Source organism: Parus major, chromosome 8, assembly GCF_001522545.3.
Source record: "Parus major isolate Abel chromosome 8, Parus_major1.1, whole genome shotgun sequence".
In the NCBI taxonomy this organism is placed as follows: Eukaryota; Metazoa; Chordata; class Aves; order Passeriformes; family Paridae; genus Parus; species Parus major.
Genome location: NC_031777.1, coordinates 7,117,760 through 7,138,950, shown reverse-complemented (window position 1 = coordinate 7,138,950; position 21,191 = coordinate 7,117,760). Strand labels below are relative to the sequence as shown.

General features: G+C 39.3%; 1 protein-coding gene across 14 annotated transcripts in view; it reads left to right on the top strand.

Annotated features, from left to right (window-relative positions):
- The window catches only part of RC3H1 (ring finger and CCCH-type domains 1), a 57,940-nt gene extending 36,829 nt beyond the window's left edge, over nt 1-21,111 (top strand). For 5 of the 14 annotated variants that reach the window (XM_015635674.3, XM_015635675.3, XM_033516487.1 and 2 more), the window contains exons 7-20: nt 352-484; nt 2,025-2,143; nt 3,690-3,802; nt 6,457-6,738; nt 7,065-7,282; nt 8,551-8,927; nt 9,934-10,065; nt 10,603-10,773; nt 13,557-13,767; nt 15,205-15,295; nt 15,411-15,546; nt 17,484-17,654; nt 18,241-18,356; nt 19,346-19,499. In XM_015635674.3, coding sequence (XP_015491160.1) covers nt 352-484; nt 2,025-2,143; nt 3,690-3,802; nt 6,457-6,738; nt 7,065-7,282; nt 8,551-8,927; nt 9,934-10,065; nt 10,603-10,773; nt 13,557-13,767; nt 15,205-15,295; nt 15,411-15,546; nt 17,484-17,654; nt 18,241-18,356; nt 19,346-19,499 — 2,424 coding nt within the window. Of the gene's footprint in view, nt 1-351; nt 485-2,024; nt 2,144-3,689; nt 3,803-6,456; nt 6,739-7,064; nt 7,283-8,550; nt 8,928-9,933; nt 10,066-10,602; nt 10,774-13,556; nt 13,768-15,204; nt 15,296-15,410; nt 15,547-17,483; nt 17,655-18,240; nt 18,357-19,345 lie in introns of all 14 variants that reach the window. The other 9 variants (XM_033516488.1, XM_015635686.3, XM_015635685.3 and 6 more) reach the window with 9 other exon arrangements.
- The last annotated feature ends 80 nt before the right edge of the window (nt 21,112-21,191 follow it).

The window sequence follows — 21,191 nt, the reverse complement described above, 5'->3', positions numbered from 1 at the left end:
GGATGCAAACCTGTTGATTTGGGGATTGTGGATACTAGACTCTCCAGAAATCATAAGTAAATGGTTTCTAATATGGCCCATTTTTTTTCTTGAGTGGTAGTGCAATACAAAAGAAATTGCTTTCATTGCTAGAAATGATACCAACCTTTATTTTGTCTGTTTAGAAATGTAATTTAATGCAATGTCAAAGAACTTTGCATTCTTAACAGAAAGGGTTCACTGGAATGGGCTTTTCTGAAAGATGTTTATCTCCAGTTTTGGAAGGGAGTTCTTGTGAGCTTGTGAAGCAGCCTTCAGAAACCATGAGGATTACTTTGCCTTTAGAAAGTTAATTATGATAATTTTTTTAAGTTGCAGACCCCAGCCTCATTTGCACAGAGTGTTCAGGAATTAACTATTGCTCTTCAGAGGACCGGAGATCCAGCTAACTTGAATCGTCTTCGACCTCACCTAGAGCTTCTAGCAAATATTGATCCAAGTCCAGGTAAATCTGGATGTTTTTACATTAAGTTTAGCAAGATGAACTTAACGCTGTTCAAGGATTGAAGGCTGGTCAAGTGTCAAGTGTAAGGAAACATCCTCCTTACTGATCAACTTAAGAGTTTTGGATTTCAAAGTAGAATTTTGATAGATTGAATAGAGAGAAGCTGGGCAAAAGTCAGTCTAGACAAGAATGGTTTGTTATTCTACAGAATTTGGTATTTTTCTTAGTATTGTTCACATGTAGTTCTGCAAAACTAGGAAGTAGTCTGGGAAGTAGAAGATGGAAAGAATTTAACTGGGAAATAAAACATAAGCTGTTGATGGAGGAGAGAAAGATAGAAATTGTTGAAAAAGTCAGCAGTGCTGTAAGGATGGACCACCTGAGGGAGAAGGGAAGGGACAGAACAAAGTCCTGTGGCTGAAGTTTTATTTTATACCTCCTAAAATTTGTAAAATCAATATTATGTATCAAAATAGGAAAAAGATATAAACTACAACTTTACGAGATGAAAAATTGTACTTCGTATTTGTTTAAACAAACACAAGTTAAAATTCCTTTCCAATGAGGACTAGTTGTACTTCACAGCTAAAGGAGATGCAGTGCTTTCTTCCCAAATCTTTCATACTGGAATAAGTTGCAGACAAACCTGTGTACTGCAAATTTGTTTGCAAAAAGCTGGTATGTAAGGTGGCACCACTAACAGCCTCCCTTAATTTTGGTAGCTAAGACTGGTCTTTGTGGTTTTTTCTATAGTATTGATTTGCCTGAAGAACAGCAGGGAAGGACATTGAAGTACTTCTAGAAGAATTTAGTCCCTCTGAGTGGAATATAATGTAATTATATGCTAAAGAGCTTGAAAGGCTCTTTGAGATACTGTGCTTTGCAGCAGAGTGTGCAGGCACAGAGTGGGAGTGTCAGCTGCTGGAACAGATTCAAAAACTTAGAAAAGTAAATTGGCTAAAAAGAAAAGGTGCTCCTATAGAATTGAGACTGTACAATTTATTCACAGTGTTTTAGATAGTGGTCTGATTCATAGATTTGCCTTGTGATGTTTTTTCCACATGAGAGGCATTAATTTCTGTTGCTGTTCCATGTCTGTTCCTGTATAATCAGGCCAGTGATGACTGTATTCATATGGAATGATTTTACCTCCAGGAGTCTGAATGCAAAGAAGGATTTTGAACCTGATGTTTTTTCTTAATGACAAGAGTTGGTACAGTGCCTTTACTCTGGAGTTCTTGTGAGATGTGAAGGTTCTTGTAAAAGAAATAATTTGACATTCTGAAAATGGTCTTACTGGCTCATTCAGTATTTTGTGCAGTTCAGTCTTAAGCTTACAGATACCTCTATTCTATAAGAGCTAAATGTCTATAAGACCTTAATGAATTAAGGTGCTGAATGCTTTTTCTCTACTGATGAAACATTTCTTATAAACTTGGCTAGTCAAGTTTTGTGATACTGATGCAGGGTTTTGTACCTGGTTTTGGAAAATCTTTCTGATTTTTCTTTTTATATTTGGTGTTTGCTGTCCATGCAACAGATGCTCCACCTCCAACATGGGAACAACTGGAAAATGGGCTAGTTGCTGTGAGGACTGTAGTTCATGGCTTAGTTGATTATATCCAGAATCACAGCAAAAAAGGAACAGATCAACAACAGGTAAAAGCTAAATAATTTGGAAATATATACCCCTAAGTTTTATTTGCTGTATCCTGTAGTAGAGGTTTACTAATGTCATATGGAAAGATTTGGTTTGACAAGGAACTTGCTGAAAACATCACTGCAGAGTCATATTTACCAAAAAAGAAACATGAAAGGAAAAAATGCTAAACAGCACATAACATCGCATATTTACCTCCAAAACCTGTTGAATTTATTTTCACAGCTCACTAGGATGGAAGGAGGACAGTCTGATCCAGCTACAGGCCTAGGGAAATGAATAACAGCCTTACTGAGTAGAGGGTGGGGAAGGGATGTTGGCTGCTGCTGTGATTTATGGGAATTTTCTTAGATTTGTTTTAATGTGACATATTTCAGCTGTCTCTCTGTTGATGAAATCATCCTTATACCTGTGCTTAATGGTCTGTCAAGCTTGAAGATTTAAGAATAGTTCATATGAAGGTGCAATCCAAGTTCCTGAAACAAATTTTTTGTTTCACCAATGGCAATGTAATTGTATATTAGCTTATCTCATAGTTACCTTATCATACATTCCTTTGATGTCATTTTGTTGTGTAGCTCAGTTGATATAAATGCTGCTGAAATATGGAGCTGCCTGTCCCAGTCCCATTTGTCCATCACTTTGGCATTCATCCTCTTGGAGAGCTGGTTTGGGGAACTGAGCTAGTAAAGAGATTATCTCTGCCAATAAAAAGGCCAAATTAAAGTGAATTATTTCTGCTATTTCACCTTTTTTGCATTACTTGGGATGGACAATAGCACTGTCACCAGGAAAAGGAAAAACAGTAGAAATGCATAAGTGGGAATCCAGGAGGGGAAAAAGAATTTTTGTTGTGAAGAGCCTGTGGAACATGCTGTGCTGCTTGCAAGAAGCCTCCTGAGTAGGGAAAGGGGATGTCTGCTGAGCTCTGGGTAAGGCTGTGCTACCTGGCGGCAGTGGCCAGTAAAAGGCTATATGGCTTATGTTCACTGTGTAGTAGATGGCAAAAAACCCCCAAACAAACTAAACAAAAACAAACACAAAAAATCCGCAAAAAACAAATCAGAAAACAAATAAACCAAAAAAACCCCAAGAGTTTGCAGGTGACTTCTTACAGATACACACCTTTTTCCTTCTCAGAAAGCACATTGACTTTTACAGACCTTTCCCTTGATGGGAACTATTGAAAGGGTATATCTGATTATTTGTAATTTTTTCATCCTGTATCAGTTTTGTCCACTTAATTGTGTTCTAAAATGTACAGCTGTGTTCCAGTCAAACTCTCCAGTAAGGAGTTTGAATAAAAATGCTGCAGAAATCTGAGAGTGACTTAGTTGTCAAAGCACATACTCTTGAATTGTTGGCTGTTAAAGAACCAAACACAAGTGCTTCAGTTGTTGATTTCATGTCAGATATTCCAGAAACACTTAAATTTGAGGAATTATCAGTGGTCAAACATCAGGCCTTTGATAAGATCATACATTCAGCTTGGTTAAGTGCACTTTCATGTTCAGGTGTCTCACCTGGTTTCTTTAACCTTGTCAGCCCCCTCAGCACAGCAAGTACAAGACATATATGTGCCGAGACATGAAGCAGAGAGGAGGATGTCCGCGGGGGGCCAGCTGCACCTTCGCACACTCACAGGAGGAGCTGGAAAAGTAAGTGTACCTCTCCTAGTAGAAAGTAGTCCAGTCTTCGTTTCATCTTGTCTATAAGAGTTATATCTAGGAATAAGGGGAAAGGAAGTATTCCCTGGTTGTTAAACTAGCAAGAAATAATGTGATAAACTTGTAACAGTCATCTCTTAGGTTTTTGAGCTTTCTTCTTCCGTACAGAAGGGTATTTGCTTTGTTCATCAGTAATGCAGCTCTGAAAGTTTGATGCTACACAAGTATTATCCAAAGTTTTTGGAGGTGGGCGGTTTTCCCTACTTCTTAAGTGTGACTAAATGTGCTGTGTGACAGCATACACAGCTATGGCTGTTATTTGGGGGTGCTTCACATATTCCCTTTTTATTCAGGTAGGTTGCAGGCAGTTTTCCAAAGGAATTTCCATAAGGATTGTTTTGCTAGCTCTCCAAAGACCTAAAAATAAACTTTCCAAGATTTTTTCCTGCAATAGTTCTTTGTGCAATCTGTCAGAAATTTTCATGCAGGTAACTTCAGTTGGTTACATCTATTGTTGTAGAGTTAAAAAATGATGGTCATTTCAAGTCTGCAGTCTAGATGCATTACAGATTTAGGAGGGCTACCAGTTATGCAAGAGCAAGATGCTGTTGTTCTGCAGGTTGTTACAATTTATTTTTTTTTTTAGTAAAATAGATTATTTAGGAGCTAAAAGAAATAAATACAGTGTATTTTATATAGTATATTAGTTGGTTATTTGCTTTTTGGTCTAAAATAATTCAAACAAAAGGTGCTATTTAATGAGAAGAATACTGCAAAGGCTCGGAGTTGGCATGCAGTGTTTCTTTTTCATTTCTTAATCTGAAACTCATAGCATTAATGTCAGTTCATGGGCTGTATATCCAGCATGCAGTGCATAGACAAAACAGGAAGAAAAGAGCAAAGTGTATGGCGTTAGAATTATAAAGAGTTATTCATATGAACAAGGAATAGAACTTCAATACTTGTGTGCTGCAGAAACAGTTAAAGAGTGTTTTGCCTTTTGTCATCATGCTAATGATATAATGAGATAGCAAGTGCTGCTTTGGGGTGATGCTTTGGGATGGGTTTGTTAACCTGTTGAGTGGTGGGTCAGCATTACACCTCTGAGCCAGTTGTATGTATCAAGGACTGTTTGTCAGCTTTGCAGGGGGGAAGAGGCCCATTGCAGCCAGACTGACTTGTATGCCTTGGTATTAACGTTACCCTGGGCTGAAGAAAATGTTTGTTCAGTTTCGGATTCCCACAGTTTCTGTGGGTTGTTGGGGAACTTGGGAGCTCTTATTGTTCCTTGTATCTTTTATCTTTGCTTAATTTCTTTAAGTAGCTACTGGATTAGTGCTCCTCCTTTTAAAAATGCATAGTGTGAATCATATGCATTGCTGGTCCTGTGTGACTCCTGTATCTCTCTATATAGCTTTAAGTTTGGAGGAAGGTTATGGGGAAATGTGTGGTAATGTTTTAGATAGCATTTAGATATAATGTAAACTTGCTTAAACAGCAGCTCATTCCCTTCTTGACAAGGGACAAAGAGCCTGTGTATATAGACAAGCACTGAACTTTTTAAAATTAATTTGTGTCCTGCTCATGTGGAGACTGCAACATCTAAAAAACAAAACAGCCCCAACAATAAAGCCCCTTTTTATCTCTGTTGTGTTGCTGCTAATGCATGTGGGAAGCTACAAAGCTTATCTAAAGATTGAGTAATAACTGCCAACTTTTTCTGCAGTAAACTGTGTGCTTTCCTAGTGTGGGTTCCCATCTCACTCTGGCTGTTATTTATGATATGAAAGTGTTGGCTTCAGCCCTGCTGTAGAAATAGCCTCTTGTTCAGTGAGAGCACTCAGATCTGCAAATATGCTCTCACACTTGTATTCTTGGATCTGAACTAATGGCAGGGTGTTTAGGGGAGGACCTTCAGCACTGGAATTTGTTCTCCAGTACTGCTGGTTTCTACTACTGGCCTCCTGGTTTCTGTGGAACTTTGGTTAAAATGCCTGTATTTGCTCAGACTTTAGTTTGAAGCAGTTAGATTTTTGGACTTGCTGTGTGTTCATAGAGTTTTTATCTCTGCAATCACTTTATCAAGCAACAGAGATGGTGTGAGCTGCATATTGATACAGTAACATAAATCTTAAACTGTGCTTTAAAATATATCACATGGTAGTAAACACTTGGCTTATTATTGGACAAATGGAGTAAAAGGGTATAACTTCATATTTTTTCACATAAATTTTCTGCTGTTAGTTTCTTCTCTGAATAAAACAGGCTTGAACAGTCTGTGATTCTTATTCAGAAGCTTGTGTTACTGCATTTTATGTGATAATAGTACTTTATGTGATGCTTAGTTTTGGTTTTCTTCTCTTGAATGCATTTGGATAAAGAAAGTAAGATTTGTAAATTTACTGTATGAAGTTTACCTGTGAATTCTTGATGTATTTTTCATTAAAAGTCCATCCTTGAAATTCCTATTAATAGATGAGCTGTCAGGGCAGTTTTATTCTAAGAGGTATTCTCACAAGCCCCTTGGGGATTTTGAATTAAAAGGAGGCTTTCAGTATAATCCATGTTTGAAAAATCTTGAAAGTACAGCTCTTTTTTGTTGTCGTTTTGTTTCAATTTTTGATATGTGGCTTCTCTTTCTGAAGATTCCGTAAAATGAACAAGCGTCTCGTTCCCAGAAGACCCCTTAGTGCTTCCCTGGGCCAGCTGAATGAGGTGGGCCTGCCTTCAGGAGCTATCCTCTCAGAGGAAGGGGGAGTGGACTTGCCCAATAGGAAAACTTCTGCTCTGCCAAATGGAATTGTGTCAACAGGCAGCACAGTGACGCAACTAATTTCTCGAGGGACTGACTCCAGTTATGAAACTGCCCTGAAACCAGGGAAGATGGACCATCTGAGTAGCAGTGCCCCTGGATCCCCTCCTGACTTGTACGGGTCTTCCTACCTGTTGTTAAAATTGTTGTGTGTGTAAATGTGGAGTAGAAACAAAGTAAACCAGTTCTTTAAAAAATAAACAGAATGGGAGTTGTGGTTGTTCTTGTGTTTGGTTGGTTGTTTTTTTAGTGATTATATAGTAGAGTAGAAAGCTAAAGCTTAAACTCTAAGCTGCATTAATTCCCTGTTTGTTTATATTTTAATTGGAGAAGGTGATAGAAGCCTTCAGAAAGTGGAGTGTAGACAAAAGAACAGTGTGTTAAAGTACAGTGTGCTATACCAGGCCTTAATGAGCAGTACTGTCTTTCCACTTTTTTTAGGCTGGAATCTGTTCCCAAGAGCTCTATTTCTGCCTTGCCAGTGAACCCTCATCCTGTTCCTGCTCGGGTGCCAGCAGATCTGCCCTCGGTGTCTGTCACCAAGCAGTTGCAGATGGTACCACGAGGGTCTCAGTTGTACAGTGCACAGCAAGCAGATATATTTTATCAAGACCCCAGAGGGGCCGCCCCATCGTTTGAGCCAGCACCCTACCAACAAGGTAAGATTGACACCAAGCTCTTTCATCCTCATGCTGATTTTAGTCTTTCTTCCCACTCTGTTTTTTAAGCCCTTTAATTAAAGTTTTCTTACAAATGACATGGACAAAAGACACTAATAGGGTGACATCATAATAAAATGGAAATTGGTGGGATTTTATACTTTGAGGACTTCAGTGCAAGTGAAAATAATACTTGTTTCTGTCCAAGTATTGCAAGTCCTTCTGTCTTCAGTTCTTCCTAACTGGGCTGGATGAGGGATCCAGTATAATAAACCTTAATTCAGTTTGACTCAGGGAAAATAGAAATAAAGTGCGTTTGATGATAGAGATGAATGAAGTTAGAGAAGGCTGTTCACAAAAAAATAAAACATCATAAAAAGGGATCTAAGAGGAAAAACTCTAACTATAAAGAGAGCAGATGGAGAAAGATAATATTGAAGGGGATTAAAAAGAGAAGATATGTCTATCTATGTGAAAAAGAGAATGATTCTTAGGCAATGTGAGGTTGCAGAGAGAAATGAGATGAAGTGAAGTTAATGCAAAAGAAAAACAAGCAATGAAAGACCAAAGGAAGTTAAAAGCAGAAAAAGCTCTAGAAAGGGAAGGCAAAATGGGGGGAAGCCATTTCTGAGAAAGCTGAAGAGCATTTTGAAAAAACCAAACTACTTAAATTTGTTCATTATGTGCCAGTGAACATTTGAGTTGTCCACAAAATTTGATGTCATGCTTATTTTAAAATTATCCAGAAGTCACAGATAGAATGATAAAATCTTCAGATAACTGGGCAGTTTGATATTACAAGTCTTTGGTGATTTACAGTTCTGAAATGTCTTTCTCCTGTTCAAGATTTAGAACAAATCTCTAGATAACTTTAAATCCTAATAATCCAAGTTCCTTTACCCAGCCAGTGGCACAGATATGTTGAAATAAATTGAATTTAATTGCATGGGTGAAAATGTACAGACCAATCTTCAGTTTACTTTTTACATCTTACCTAGCTGAAAGCATTTGTAGCAATTTGCAGAGATGTTCTGGTGATTTATTTCTATTTAATGTGCTGGCAGGACTTGTGGGGCACCTGTGGTGGGCTGAATCTCACCAGCTCTTCACTGTGCTGTGTCAATGCTACAGTATTGATAATTAGATAATTACATTATGACACTTGATCAATTTTTGCTTCTTCAGGGTTTTCTGCAGTCAGTTTTTTTGGACAATTGTGGTAATCACTTTCTGTATCTTGTGATCTTTTCCCCCTTGCCTTGCTTCAGGAGTGTACTATCCCACTCAGTCCATGTCTCGCTTTGTCCGACCTCCTCCATCAGCAACCGAACCAGGTATACCATACTTGGAGCACTACGGGCCATATTTGCCAGAGCGTGTGGTAAGCCCACAGTACCCACAGCCACAGGGGTACCCGACCCTGGCGCAGCCCATGTACCCACCGCACTACGACAGCCGCCGCGTGTACCCCCCCGTGCAGCCCTACCAGCGGGAGGATGTGGTGCGGGGCAGCCCAGTGCCCATCGACATACCACAAGCAGCTGTGCCCCTCTACGTACCTGAGTCCAGAGACAGATACCAGCAAACAGAGGCTTATTGCGCAGTGGCTCCACATCTTGGTCAGATCAGACCTTCGTGCCACAGGGTATGGGTTCTACACTACATTTTTGTAGTTGTTTTGAGAGAGAAACTATAAGCTGCTTGAGGAATTGAATATTTTTGTACTAAGGGGGTGGTCTTTGCAAAAGTCTAAACTTTAGGAAGTGTATCAAAAACTAGAAGGTAATTTATTTACTGGTCAACTCTGCAGTTGTAATGATGTTTATATGTAAAATAGGCTGCTTTAGTGCTCAAAGTAGAAAGGCATTGTAATTCACTTCAGAAATACTGTAAATCTCTGACTTCTCCAGCAAAGATTAGACTGGAGAGTCTTAGAGAGACTCAAGTTCAGTGTGTGGAAATGATCACATGTGCATTCTGATACTGATCAACTCTGTACCTAAATAATAAATATTAAACACACCTGCCTTGATAAAAGAATTAAAAAATCTGCTTGTCTGAATTTTTTCAAGTTGGATAGCTAACTGGAGGGTCTTCCTATTGTAAGTTTACAAGTTTGTTTTGATAACTCACCAGCTGGAATTGAGTTCTGTAGAATAGTTGGACTTAGGTCATTCAGATTAAAGGCTCTGAATCCTGTTGTACAGGAAATGTTTTTAACATAAGTTACAGATTTAGCAGTTTAAGTGTGCCGTGTTTGTGTTTAACTCTATTGCAAAGGGAATAATAAATGTGACTAGTGACCTGTAGAGTTTTATCAATTTATCCTGTATGACTGTAATGGGAACTTGCCATGCTGAACGCGTTCCAGTGGGAACTTTGCGAAGTTATAACACATTCCCTGTTTGTGGGGTGTCTTGAACTAACACTGGCCAGTGTAGGAATATGTATGTCCTATATGAAAGTTAACAGGTAGACTTTAACTGTGACCATTACTTATTACTGTAATGATTCTGTCTATCCTCTGTATTTCCCTCTCCTTGCAGTATATAGCTACCTTATTTTGTTCACATAAACAACACTTAGAAAATTACTCATTTTATACATTAATGCTTCAGGAGCTCTGAAACATTTTCCTGTCTTCATTTCAGCCTCATCCCAGCCTGGATGAACTTCACCGACGAAGGAAAGAGATCATGGCCCAGCTGGAGGAGAGGAAGGTGATTTCTCCACCTCCTTTTGCACCATCACCAACCTTGCCTCATCCTTTTCACCCAGAGGAGGTAAGAATATTTTGATAAAAACATGAAATACTGGCATGTTTAGTGTTTACATGCTGATAGGTGTAGACAGCAAGAAAATCAGAACAGTACAGCACTGCAAGTGTTGGAGATAGTAGATTTTGTGCCTAAATGGGAAGCCCTTGTAGTACAGTCTCCAGTATTTCAGTTGGCTGTTGATCTGCCACTGGTCCTAAGCTCTCTGCTTTCAGTGCAACAAAGAAAATTAATTTTGAGCCATTATTAATTGAAGTAATCACTCTTCACAGTTACTAGACTTTACTCCTGACATATTTATAATGAAGTAACAGCTTGATAGAGATTTATTTTTTTAACCAGTGTCAAAATATCACCTTCAAACTGGCCAAATGAACACGGGGAGCATAGCCAGGGGCTCAAAATTTCACACACTTCATGCCCAGTTCCAGAGGGTGATGTATCTGATTAAAAATAATCCTGGTGATGTTTCTCCAGTTCACTACTGTTGAAGTGAAGAAGGATGGCTGTGAAACTGCTTCTTCCCTTCACTTACAGAACCAGATTTTTGTTTTTGTACAGTACTTGGATGAAGACCTGAAGGTAGCTGGGAAATACAAAGGGAATGACTACAGCCAGTACTCTCCCTGGTCCTGTGACACCATCGGCTCCTACATTGGAACCAAAGATGCAAAACCCAAAGATGTTGTGGCAGCAAGAAGTGTGGAGATGGCGGTATGCAGGGATAAGGGGAAAACAGAAGAAAAGTGGATATTTCTGCGGGTTGGGAAGGACTTTCATTTGCTTTTCACCATGATGGCAATGCTTTTATTTAAGCTCAGAAGTGCATTGCAATCACAGAAAGCATTTGCAGGTGTGTGAAGCACTTTGCTTTCCAAGTTATGGACAGTACTACTCTTTTGTAGCTGTTACAAAATTCTGCATATTGATGTGGGATAACCACTCTGCTCTGAAGCCATGGATAGCAAGAATATTTTACAAGGATTATTCTTTGCACTTACTTGAAATGCAAAAATTATTCTGTCCTGGCAGCATGTTAATTAAGCATGTCAATCTGTTGCTGCCTGTACTTCTTTCTGTTAGAGGAAGATGCTGTAACATAACTTTAGGCAACTAATTCCTTTTAAGGTGGGTGTTATTGCTGTTAAGGGTGTTAGTAGTTTTTACTTGAAGGACTGTGATTTTTAGTCACAAGAGTACCCAAAACTTGCATGAAGTTTTTGAGAAAAGCACAGTCAAAACATTGTACTAGGCTGTTTATTTTTGAAGGCAATTTCTAGCTCTATGCTGCCCTAATTCAGCCCTTCAATGAACTTTGAGAGGTGGGCTGTGATCTTGTTTTTTGTTGCTCCATTTTTGCTAGGTCAGTGTTGCAAAATGAAGGGGCTGCTTGGGTGTTACTATTGGGAATCATGAATGGAGAAGAAAATAAAGAGTCTTGCATACCACCACTATTCAGTTTCTTCCTAACATTTGGGCATCACTTAACAGGAGAAGTAGGCTAGTAGCCCATGCACATAGGAAGTTGTTCAAGTTCTTCAAGAGAAAGGAGTGTTTAGCCTGAGGAACTTTTACAGAGATTCATCAATTCTCCTTCACCATCCTTGTGCAAAAGTGATCTATTGACTTTTATTTTTGCATTGTCGGAGTCATGTTGACCTTTCTTTGGTAAATAATAGGTAGGGGGGAACATTTCTAATCAGAATTTATTCTTCAGTGGACAGATGCTCACCAGTTGCAACCACTTAATTAAATCAGGATTTTTTTGTTTAGTTTATCCTCAAAAAGGCTCCCCTTTTTATCTCTGCCCCATTGGAATTAAATTTGTCTTTTTTCTGTCTGCTGAATTGCTTTCCTTTTAAAACCTTGAAGCCACAGCTGGAAATGGACCCAAAAAGAAGGCTTTCTCCTGAAAAAAAGCAGAGCAAAAATCTGCATTTCATCTGCAGCTTTGGCATTTTAACCTGTCCTCTTGCTCTCAGTCCTACACAGTGTGGTTGCCTGGAATTATCACACTGCCATGTTTGACCTGGGGATCTACTGAGATTACTTGGAATCAGCTCATTGCTGTCCAAGTTGCAGCATCCAGGAATGATAAACAGGTCTTGGCTTTCATCCCTGCTGCTAGAAAACTGTGCAAAAAACCTGCAGCTCAGTTAAGAGAAGTAATAAGGTTCTGGAGAAGTAACCTCCTTTTTCAAGGATAAACGAAGTATTCTTCTGCCCCAGAGCTAATTTTCAGATCAGCGAAATGGGATCTCTGCTGCTTTTCAGTTTTTGTCCCCTCACAGGAAAAAATATCAGGAGACCTTTACTGAATTCCTTTTTTGAAGGACTGTGTGTCACCTGAAGGAGTAGTATCATCTGAGAGTGCATAATGCTGAATATTCTGCAGATGACATGCAGATTCACTGAGTAAATAGAAGTATATTAAAATTGGTACGAGCATCCTATGGCCTAAAGATTAAAAAGTAATTTTTTTTTCCAGGATTCCAAAGTAAATTTTCCATAAGGTTTTCATTTCTAAGTATTACATTTCTTGAATTTAGCTTCCAACTTAGTTGTTACTGCCATTTTCACCCCTTTATTCCTGCCTTGGGTATGTCCACTGTTCCTAGCAATCCTTATCCCTACTGAAAGCTTGCAGAGTTTTATTTTAATACTGAACTGTACCAAAGGTTGTAGCCTTCAGATAATTTTCTTGGTCTAGTGGCCCCATTGACCTTGCTCTTTTTTTACTGTGTACAGTTTTTTTACTGGGTACAGTGTATTTTACTGTGTACAGTTTTACTTCTTTAGCAAAGTCTTAACTTGATTTGGCAATTCTTATCATTTTACATTTTCTGGTAGCCAACAGATAGCTTTCCTATTTAAGTCAGCTCTTTGAGGAGAGAGTGAACACTTTCTCTCTTCATTTGCTGACCCATTAAGGTGTTGGAGTCTGAAACTCAGTTAGAAACCAGGATGTTCCAAACAGTACTGCTGCTAAATGAAAAATGCCTGAAAAAATATACTAGACATGTCCAAGTAAGTGCGGTACTGAAAAATTCCTATTCTGAGTCATTTGTAGGCTGTTAGGTGATGCAATTCTTAACAATGGACTTCAGAGAAATTTCTTTTGGATTCTAGAAAGAAGATGTAGTCCTCAGACATGCTCACTGGTCTCTTTGGGTTTCTGTAAGGGGGAGGTTTTTTCCCTGTTTTCTTCCCATTGGACTTCCTCTGTCTCAGTTTCCATTTGCTACTGCTCTCTTCTTCTGGACTCGATCACAATTAATTTTGCAGCTTTTTCACTGTGGTGTAGTAATGGTCATCTTAAGGTAGACCATCAAGGAGACAGTGGAGTTAGAAACTGAAGAATAGGAAAACTAGTTGAAAAGTGAAGGGAATAGAGAATACAAGAGAAACTTACTGCACTTACCAAATTGTTGTGAAAAGAATGTGATCCTGTTACTTTCTGAATGAATTTTTGACTGCCTTTTCCATGTCTTGTCCAGAATGTGGATAGTAAAGCCATGCGTGAGCAGCGACTGGACATGCAGCGACGAGCAGCTGAGACAGGGGACGATGACCTCATTCCATTTGGAGACCGACCTACCGTGTCAAGATTTGGGGCCATCTCTCGTACTTCCAAAGCCGTGTACCAGAACTCTGGGCCCATGCAGGCCCTGGCAGTTCAGGGAGCTGCCACCAAATCCATCATTTCAGGTAGGATCTGTGCTCTTGGATTTTGCTGGCTGTTGCTGTTTTCTTTACTGCCACAGTGTTGTACAGGTTGAAGACAAACCCTGTAAACTTCTATCTTGTCTTAGAAATACAGCTACAGTGTGTGTTAATGCCACTTAAAATAACTTCAGGTAAGGTTAAACTGAGAAGACTGAATTCAGAACAAGGTTGCCACAGCTTTCTGAGATCACTTGGTCTGAACAAAGAGGAGGCTGAGGGCAGACCCCATAGCAGTCCACAGCTTCTTCCTGAGGGTATGCAGTAGGGCAGGCCCTGATTTCTTTCTAGTGACCAGTGATAGGATCTGTGTGAGGGGAAGGTTAGGTTGGATATCAGGAAAAGGTTCTTCCCTAGAGGGTGGTGAGGCACTGACCAGGGAACGGTCACAGCCCCAGGACTGCCAGAGCTCTAGAAGTGTTTGTGCCTGTACTCTTAGGCACAGAGTGAGATTGTTGGGGTGTCTGTGGCGGGCCAGGAGTTGAACTCCATGGTCCTTACATGTCACTTATAGCTTGGGATATTCAATGATTCCATGACATGTTTGTGCTTACATTGTATATTTGTTAGTGATCTGTTGTTGCTGTTTGGAAGAAATTACTTTGTTCTGCCAGTCCCTCTGATATGAAACTTACTTTAAATCTGTACCAGCAGAATCCAGAAGCTTAGCACTTTCCCAAATACATATAATGAAAAACCATCTTGATAAAGTACTGTACTGCTGCTCTCCTACTTTATGGGTAGCTGGTCCTGCAAGCTTAATGCAGCCATTGTCTCGTGTACTGTCAGGCAAAGCAAAAAAATAGGAGTAGTTCATTTCCAACACATCTGTTTTCCAATCACATGTATAATATGGCTTTCTGTCTTGCTTCATAAGATTGTCTCTTTCTTGAGGTGCACTGAATAATAACCTTAAGAAAATATCTGATTATTATATTCCCCCAATCTTGCTTCTAGCTTTTTCAGGCAGTAATTTTTTAGACTTTACTACAGGTAGAATTCTGACTTCTCTGAAAACTTAATTGTTAAACTGTAGTTACCTAGGTATTTCAGAATTATCAATGAACTCCTGAGATTTTTAAGAACTTCAGTAGTAAAAATAGCTGCAGTCATCATGTCTGTAAGTTTTGTTTTGTGTTTGTTCATCTGCGTGAGTATCTGAAGTCCTTCACAATCTCAGACTTTGGAAGGCCATCGCAAACTTTTAGATGTACAAGAAGAGTCTAACTGTTTGTTACAGTATTAGACATGTAAGACCAGTCACAGAGAGTATTTCTGTGTTCATTTAATCAGAAGAAATGTTGAACCTTTCATAATTAGAGGGCTGGCCTTTCTTCTTCTCTGTCTAGTTCTGTGTTGGCTGAATGACTGAAAGGGTGATTTTGTAGTAATGCAACATGGTTTTCTTCTATTCCCTGGTAGACTACAGTCCTTACGAAACCCACAGTGGCTGGGGAGGCTCTCCATATTCTCCTCATCAAAATATACCTTCTCAGGGTCGTTTCAATGACAGGTAGGATTTATTTTTCTTTGCCTTTTTCTAAATTTTCTTTTTTCTATTTTTTTCTGTGCCATTTGAATAAAGATTTTTTTTTTTTTTTTAAATCTCATTAATCTCAATCTCAAAGGGAGAGACTGTCCATGTCAGATGTGGCTGGTCATGGGAAGCAGTTGCCCTCAGCTGAACGAGAGCAGCAGCTACGCATGGAACTGCAGCAAGTTGACCATCAGATCAGCCAGCAGACACAAATGCGGGGACTGGAGGTTGGTACCAGCATTTCGAGCAGCACAGGGTGGGTGGTATGGAGAGAGATGATGCTGGTAAGGCTTTTCGTTGGCTGACCTTTATAGTGATGCTCAGTAACAGTACTTAATCCTGTAATGCCAGGCATTAGGGCTGTGGTGCAAGTGTCAGCCTTTCTGCTTAGCAGGAGAAACTTCCCACCACACTCCATGTGCACATCAACACCATATTTAATCTGCAGTCTGTGCTCAATCTTGTTTGCTGACATTCTCTTTCTCACTCCCCCTCTGTTCGACTCGGAGGCAAACTTGTGGTTTGCAGGAGGCACCTTGTAGGTGCCTGTTCTTCTTGGCTTTACTGCTGTTGAAAATGTCTCATTTTCTGTACAGAAAGCCATGAGCTTCATCTGTTTTGTGTACAGCTTTGTGTTTGTACCTGTTTCTTCTTAAGCAGCACAAACCACAAGAGTCAAGGAAGTAAATATGTAATATATTTAGTTTGAAAAATTAAGACTTAATATTTTATGCCTCCTCGCTTAGAAGAAACATAGTTGTAGCATAAGGAAAGATGAGTGTGTGCTTGTAAAAGAGTTAATGAGCTGAAATCTTCTGATTTTGTGAGACAGAAGGAGAAATATCAAGCCATAATGAATGGTTTTAGAAAGCTTTACTTTTCTCCTCTGAGGAAAAATCAGTAAATATTTACCAGAAAACTGTTCTAGGTACCTCAGCAACTATTTGTGTTAACATTTTCCCAGAAGAAATTGCTATAAGTAGTGTATAGCAACTTCTGCTGAAGCTATGGTTTAGTTAAGAACACATATTACAGAGGAGGGCTATTGCAGATTAGTTTAAGAGCTCACAATTAAATCACAGCAGTAGTTGCAGTAATATGCATTTGTTAGTTACTTGAAACATAGCTTGTGTTCTTGTGCTCTTGATTGGGAATGAGAGGAGAAAATGTTTACATCTTGTATGTCTGCTTTTGCCATAATACAAGAGTATTGGAAAGCTGCAAAACCTGTAAGAGGCCTTCTGCTCATCATTGTTGTGGGTGTGTCTGTTAAATCCTACAGAGCTGAATGTTGAGGCTTGATTTTGCCATAATATGAATTTTGCAGAATCAGTCAGTTATTTTGAGTAAGAACAGCTTTCATTTTATCTCTTGTGTTTAAAGCTACCTGTAGATACTGGAAATCAAGGAGTCTTCATTGGTTTTCCTATTACAAGGTTGCAGCAATCAATTCAGCCAGAGCATGAAGAACTAGATCATGTTGCTTTTGCATTGCATGAGCATTTCTACTTAAAGACCTGCCAGGTGTTGGGTTGTGTGGAGTACAAGATGATGTATTTAAATGCAGAGCAGACACTTGCAGAACTGATTTGCAAGTATTAGCAGATTTTTACAATGGCTGGCATGGCTACTGCTTTTAGTAACTTGCAACTTGTAAATGACCATAGTCACTTGCCCCTCTCTGTTCCTGTGTTCTAGTGTGGGTCAGTAGAGACCTACATATTGACAACTACATCTCTCAAGATGATGTAATAATTGTCTCTGCTGTAGAATTAGATAAATTCTACTGCTGTAAATAAAGTAGCAGACTTGCTTATCTGCAGTTCTCTTTTGTTGAACATAGAGCTCAGTTGAGAGCAGTGTTTTTGTTCATGGGCTTAGTCATAGTTTTGAGAAGGGAGTGGTATGTAAGAAAACACATGCAAATTTATGACAGTAAGAGGTATTTAATACTACTTGTTTAAAAATTAAAATACTTGTTCATGCATACAGAAATATGTTGAAACTTGTGTTGGAAGTGATTTCAGTTGGGACATTGTGAAGTGTGGTGAGAAGTGACCTTGGTTTTGTAAATGAGCAATACTCTGGAATTATGGCCTTAGAGCTGTCTGTGCTTGGTCTGTCGTGTGCTCAGTTGTGTATGTGCTTGGCTTTATGCATTTAGGCTGTTAGTAACAGGCTGCTGTTGCAGAGAGAGGTGACTACCCTGGCAGGCCAACCACAACCCCCACCCCCACCTCCCAAGTGGCCTGGGATGATCTCAAGTGAGCAGCTGAGCTTGGAACTGCACCAGGTGGAAAGGGAAATTGGGAAGCGAACCCGTGAGCTGAGCATGGTGAGTGCTGGGGGTATGGGAGGCAGAGAGATGGAGTGGACAGCTAGGTACCTGGCTGCAGCTCTTTCACCCTGGCAGAAAAGGCTCCCTGCTGGATGCCCACAGCTGGAGTTATCCATCTTCCTCATAACCTCTATTCTTCAAAACGTCCTGAGGAGTTTTTTGAGTCTTCTTCATGAAGTTTAATGTAGCCACTTTAAAATGCTGTTAATTTGGCACAATTTGAAATAAGTGTGGTGTTGAATTTGATGGAAACCAAATTGTCTCCAAGGTCACCATGCCATGAGTTCTATAAACTGCTTTAACATAGGAAACATCATCTGCACATACAAGCTAGTGTTCAGCAGTCCGTGTGCTGTTACAGTCTGTGGCCTTTGGTTGTTGTTACAAGAATCATCCCTTCCTTTTGGAAAATACTGTGTCCTGAAAGGATGAGCATATCTTAAAGTCTGGTTTTGTCTCATGGCTTTTGTGGGTTGAACTATGGTTGCAATTTACGGGTGTTCTTCATCATCCCTAAGGGATGAAGTCTCCAATTCTTTCAACACACTCTTAAAAGAATTTTTCATCTGTCCTTTCTTTAAAGGAGAGCCAGTCTTCACTGGATATGAAAAACAAGCTGGGCACTGCTAAACAGACAGAAAATGGACAATTAGAACCACAAAACAAGGTTCCAGCTGAGGACCTTACACTGACATTCAGGTAACGTGGCCTTGAACGTATCTTTGTGTAATAGGAGACTTCTTCAGGGCTGCACTCCTATTGAATAATTACCCTTGCCTCACATCAACTATGATATGAGGAAGCATCTACTAGGAAAAGAGAATACAAATCATGTCTTTATAGTGCAGGCACGAATTAAGGGTCTCTCCAGCTGTGGAGTAGGTGACTGGGATAAGACTGTATATAAATTAATGCGACAGAAGACTTGCAGTGTCTGTCAGAGAGGAATCTGTCTAGTCAGTATTGGATGATTAGTAGGGAGAAGCAGGAGTTATGCAGCCTCCCTGGAAAGAAAATAGATCCTTATCTGCTGTTTTAGTTTCAAATAAAATAATCTCCCAAATGTGAAAGATAGTCCATCCGGCTAAGGTTTATGATGTGGATATTGTTTAGGAAGGCACACACTTTGAAACTAAGTTCACTTTCAATTGTCGGTGGACTTCTATCTGTGTAGATGCTGGGATTGATTTTGGTTCACATTTAATAGCTGGAATAAGATGTTGGCTGGGAGTGCTGGAAGTCTGTACAGCAAGTATTTTCAAGCAGCCATAAACATCTACATGTATTCAAGACAGCACTAAGCAGAGAAGCTTGGATGTTTACGTAACTTCATGTGAGCAGTTTGAAATATTAATATTTATTCAGAATAAGCATTTTCTGAATAAATACACTATTGCTGATGAAGTCTGCACCTTCTTTTTACAACCTGTTCTGAGGTTCTGTGCTGCACAATCAGATTGAGACCTCCAGGGCAGGAACTAATTTTTCTATATGGTGCTGTGAAAGTAATGAAATCAAAACAATTTTTTGTATTTTTAGAATTAGGGGAAAAAAAGATAAATTATTATTAGGTAAGTTAAATATTCTGGAATGTGTACACTGAAGTTCTCTTGCTTAAAAATAAAGGAAAAAATCTAAGTAATTGCTTCTTTTCACCCACTTCCCCTTTCTTCTCAACTTCCCTTCAGCAGTGATGTTCCGAATGGATCAGCTTTGACCCAAGACAACATTGGCCTCCTGTCAAACAATATGGCATCTCTCAGCCTGTCGGAGGACCCTAAGGGAGGAGGAGATGGCCATGACTCCCAGCGAGTGGGAGTGACACCCACATCTGCTCCATGAAGCAAGACCAGCACACCCTGGAGTTCCTTCTGCTAGGGTGTCGGCAGCTTCCATTTTGTATTTTTTTTCCAGGGATGGTTGGGGAAACCCAGGAGCAGCAGCAGTAGCAGAGCAGCAGGTCCAGAGTCAATGTGCACAAACACAACTACTAGAAACAAATCCTGCACATAGTTCACATTAACGCATTTTTTAATTAAAAAAATGAAAATTAGCAGTATCTGCAAGCAATTCAAATTAAATTTGTTTTTGTTCTGTGAATGAACTTTATTTTAATAACTTTGGACGCCTTGAATCCCAGGGCTTAAAAAAAAGATATTATATATATACTCTGTTTGATTAATTGTATGATCTTAATGAAGTAGGTTTTTTCTTATATTTTGGTGTTATTACATACCCAGTGCATAATTCCTTATTACCTTACTAAAACAATTTAGCCACTTCCTTGTAGGAGTTAAGGGTGAGCAAGGAATGAGGGTTGGAGAGTAGCTGTGAATTGCAGTGTCAACAGATGTGCAGCAAACTTCATGCTTAACACAATTCCTCCTATTGTGGCCAGGAACTTAACCTGAGCTTCTTGATTAAATTGCTGAATTTAAAATACAAATGACAGTCTTTGCAAAGGTGTGGTCCTTTTTAAAGGCTGGCATTGTTTAAGGTCTTTGTATATTAGAATCTGACACCTGAGTATCTCAAATCTGCAGTTTGTTAGGGCTGAAGTGAATCCACTCTGGATTCCTGTTTCATGGGGGAAGAATTGCACCAAAGTAACCATTGAGGGTGCAGCACAGATCTTACCAGAAGTACTGAGAAGCAAATTTTGCCTGATAGATCTGATACTTCTGTAAGTAGATGCTTTGTAGGCATAACCCGGAGAAGCCATGCCTTTTGATTATTTTTGAATTAAAAGATTTTGTTCTTGCTGCACATTTTTTTACTTTTTTGGCCTACACTAAGGTAAGATCCTGGATATGAAGACCTCTTGAGAATGATTTTTCAAGTGCTGCTCCCTCTCTACCTTCTTGGCCTGTGCTCATTTTTTCTTTCTGGGTTAGACTACTAAGTGGGAAAGCACTGGTTATGTAATAAATTGCTGCATTGCTTTGGTTGGGTAAAGCAAGAGTTAATAAATTTTCTTGGATTTTAGTTTTTTTTTCTTAACTTTAACTCCTGCTGAGGTTATAGCAACCTTGGGCTTAAGCTTTGCATTCATCATATTGTTAAATAGAACAAAAGGGGGGTGGGAGGGGATACAGTCTCACTATTGCCTACCAGTAGGAGAGTCCAAACAGAAGACTCTTTTGAGTAGCAATTATTTAATTTGCCCAGTCAAGGCACCGCATTTATATACTATTTCACATTGAATTTGATTGTGCCCTACAGACCTGGCTGGTCAAGGATTTGATACACATATTGGCTTGGGATTCGAGCTTTCTTTTTTATTTAAATAAAAATTTATATATAAATATATATATACACATATACATAGTTATATCTGTATATATATTGGGTATGTTTTAAGAATTTTTTCGCATGAGCGCAGCTGTTGTGATCAAATGTTTGGGAGGTAGAAGCACTGAATGAAAATAAAAGCATTTTTCACCACACCCCCCTCCCCTACTTTCCACGTGTCTTAACATGGGTTTATTTCACTCTTAGTTGAATTTTGGCCTCTTAATTGCCTACAGTAGTTTG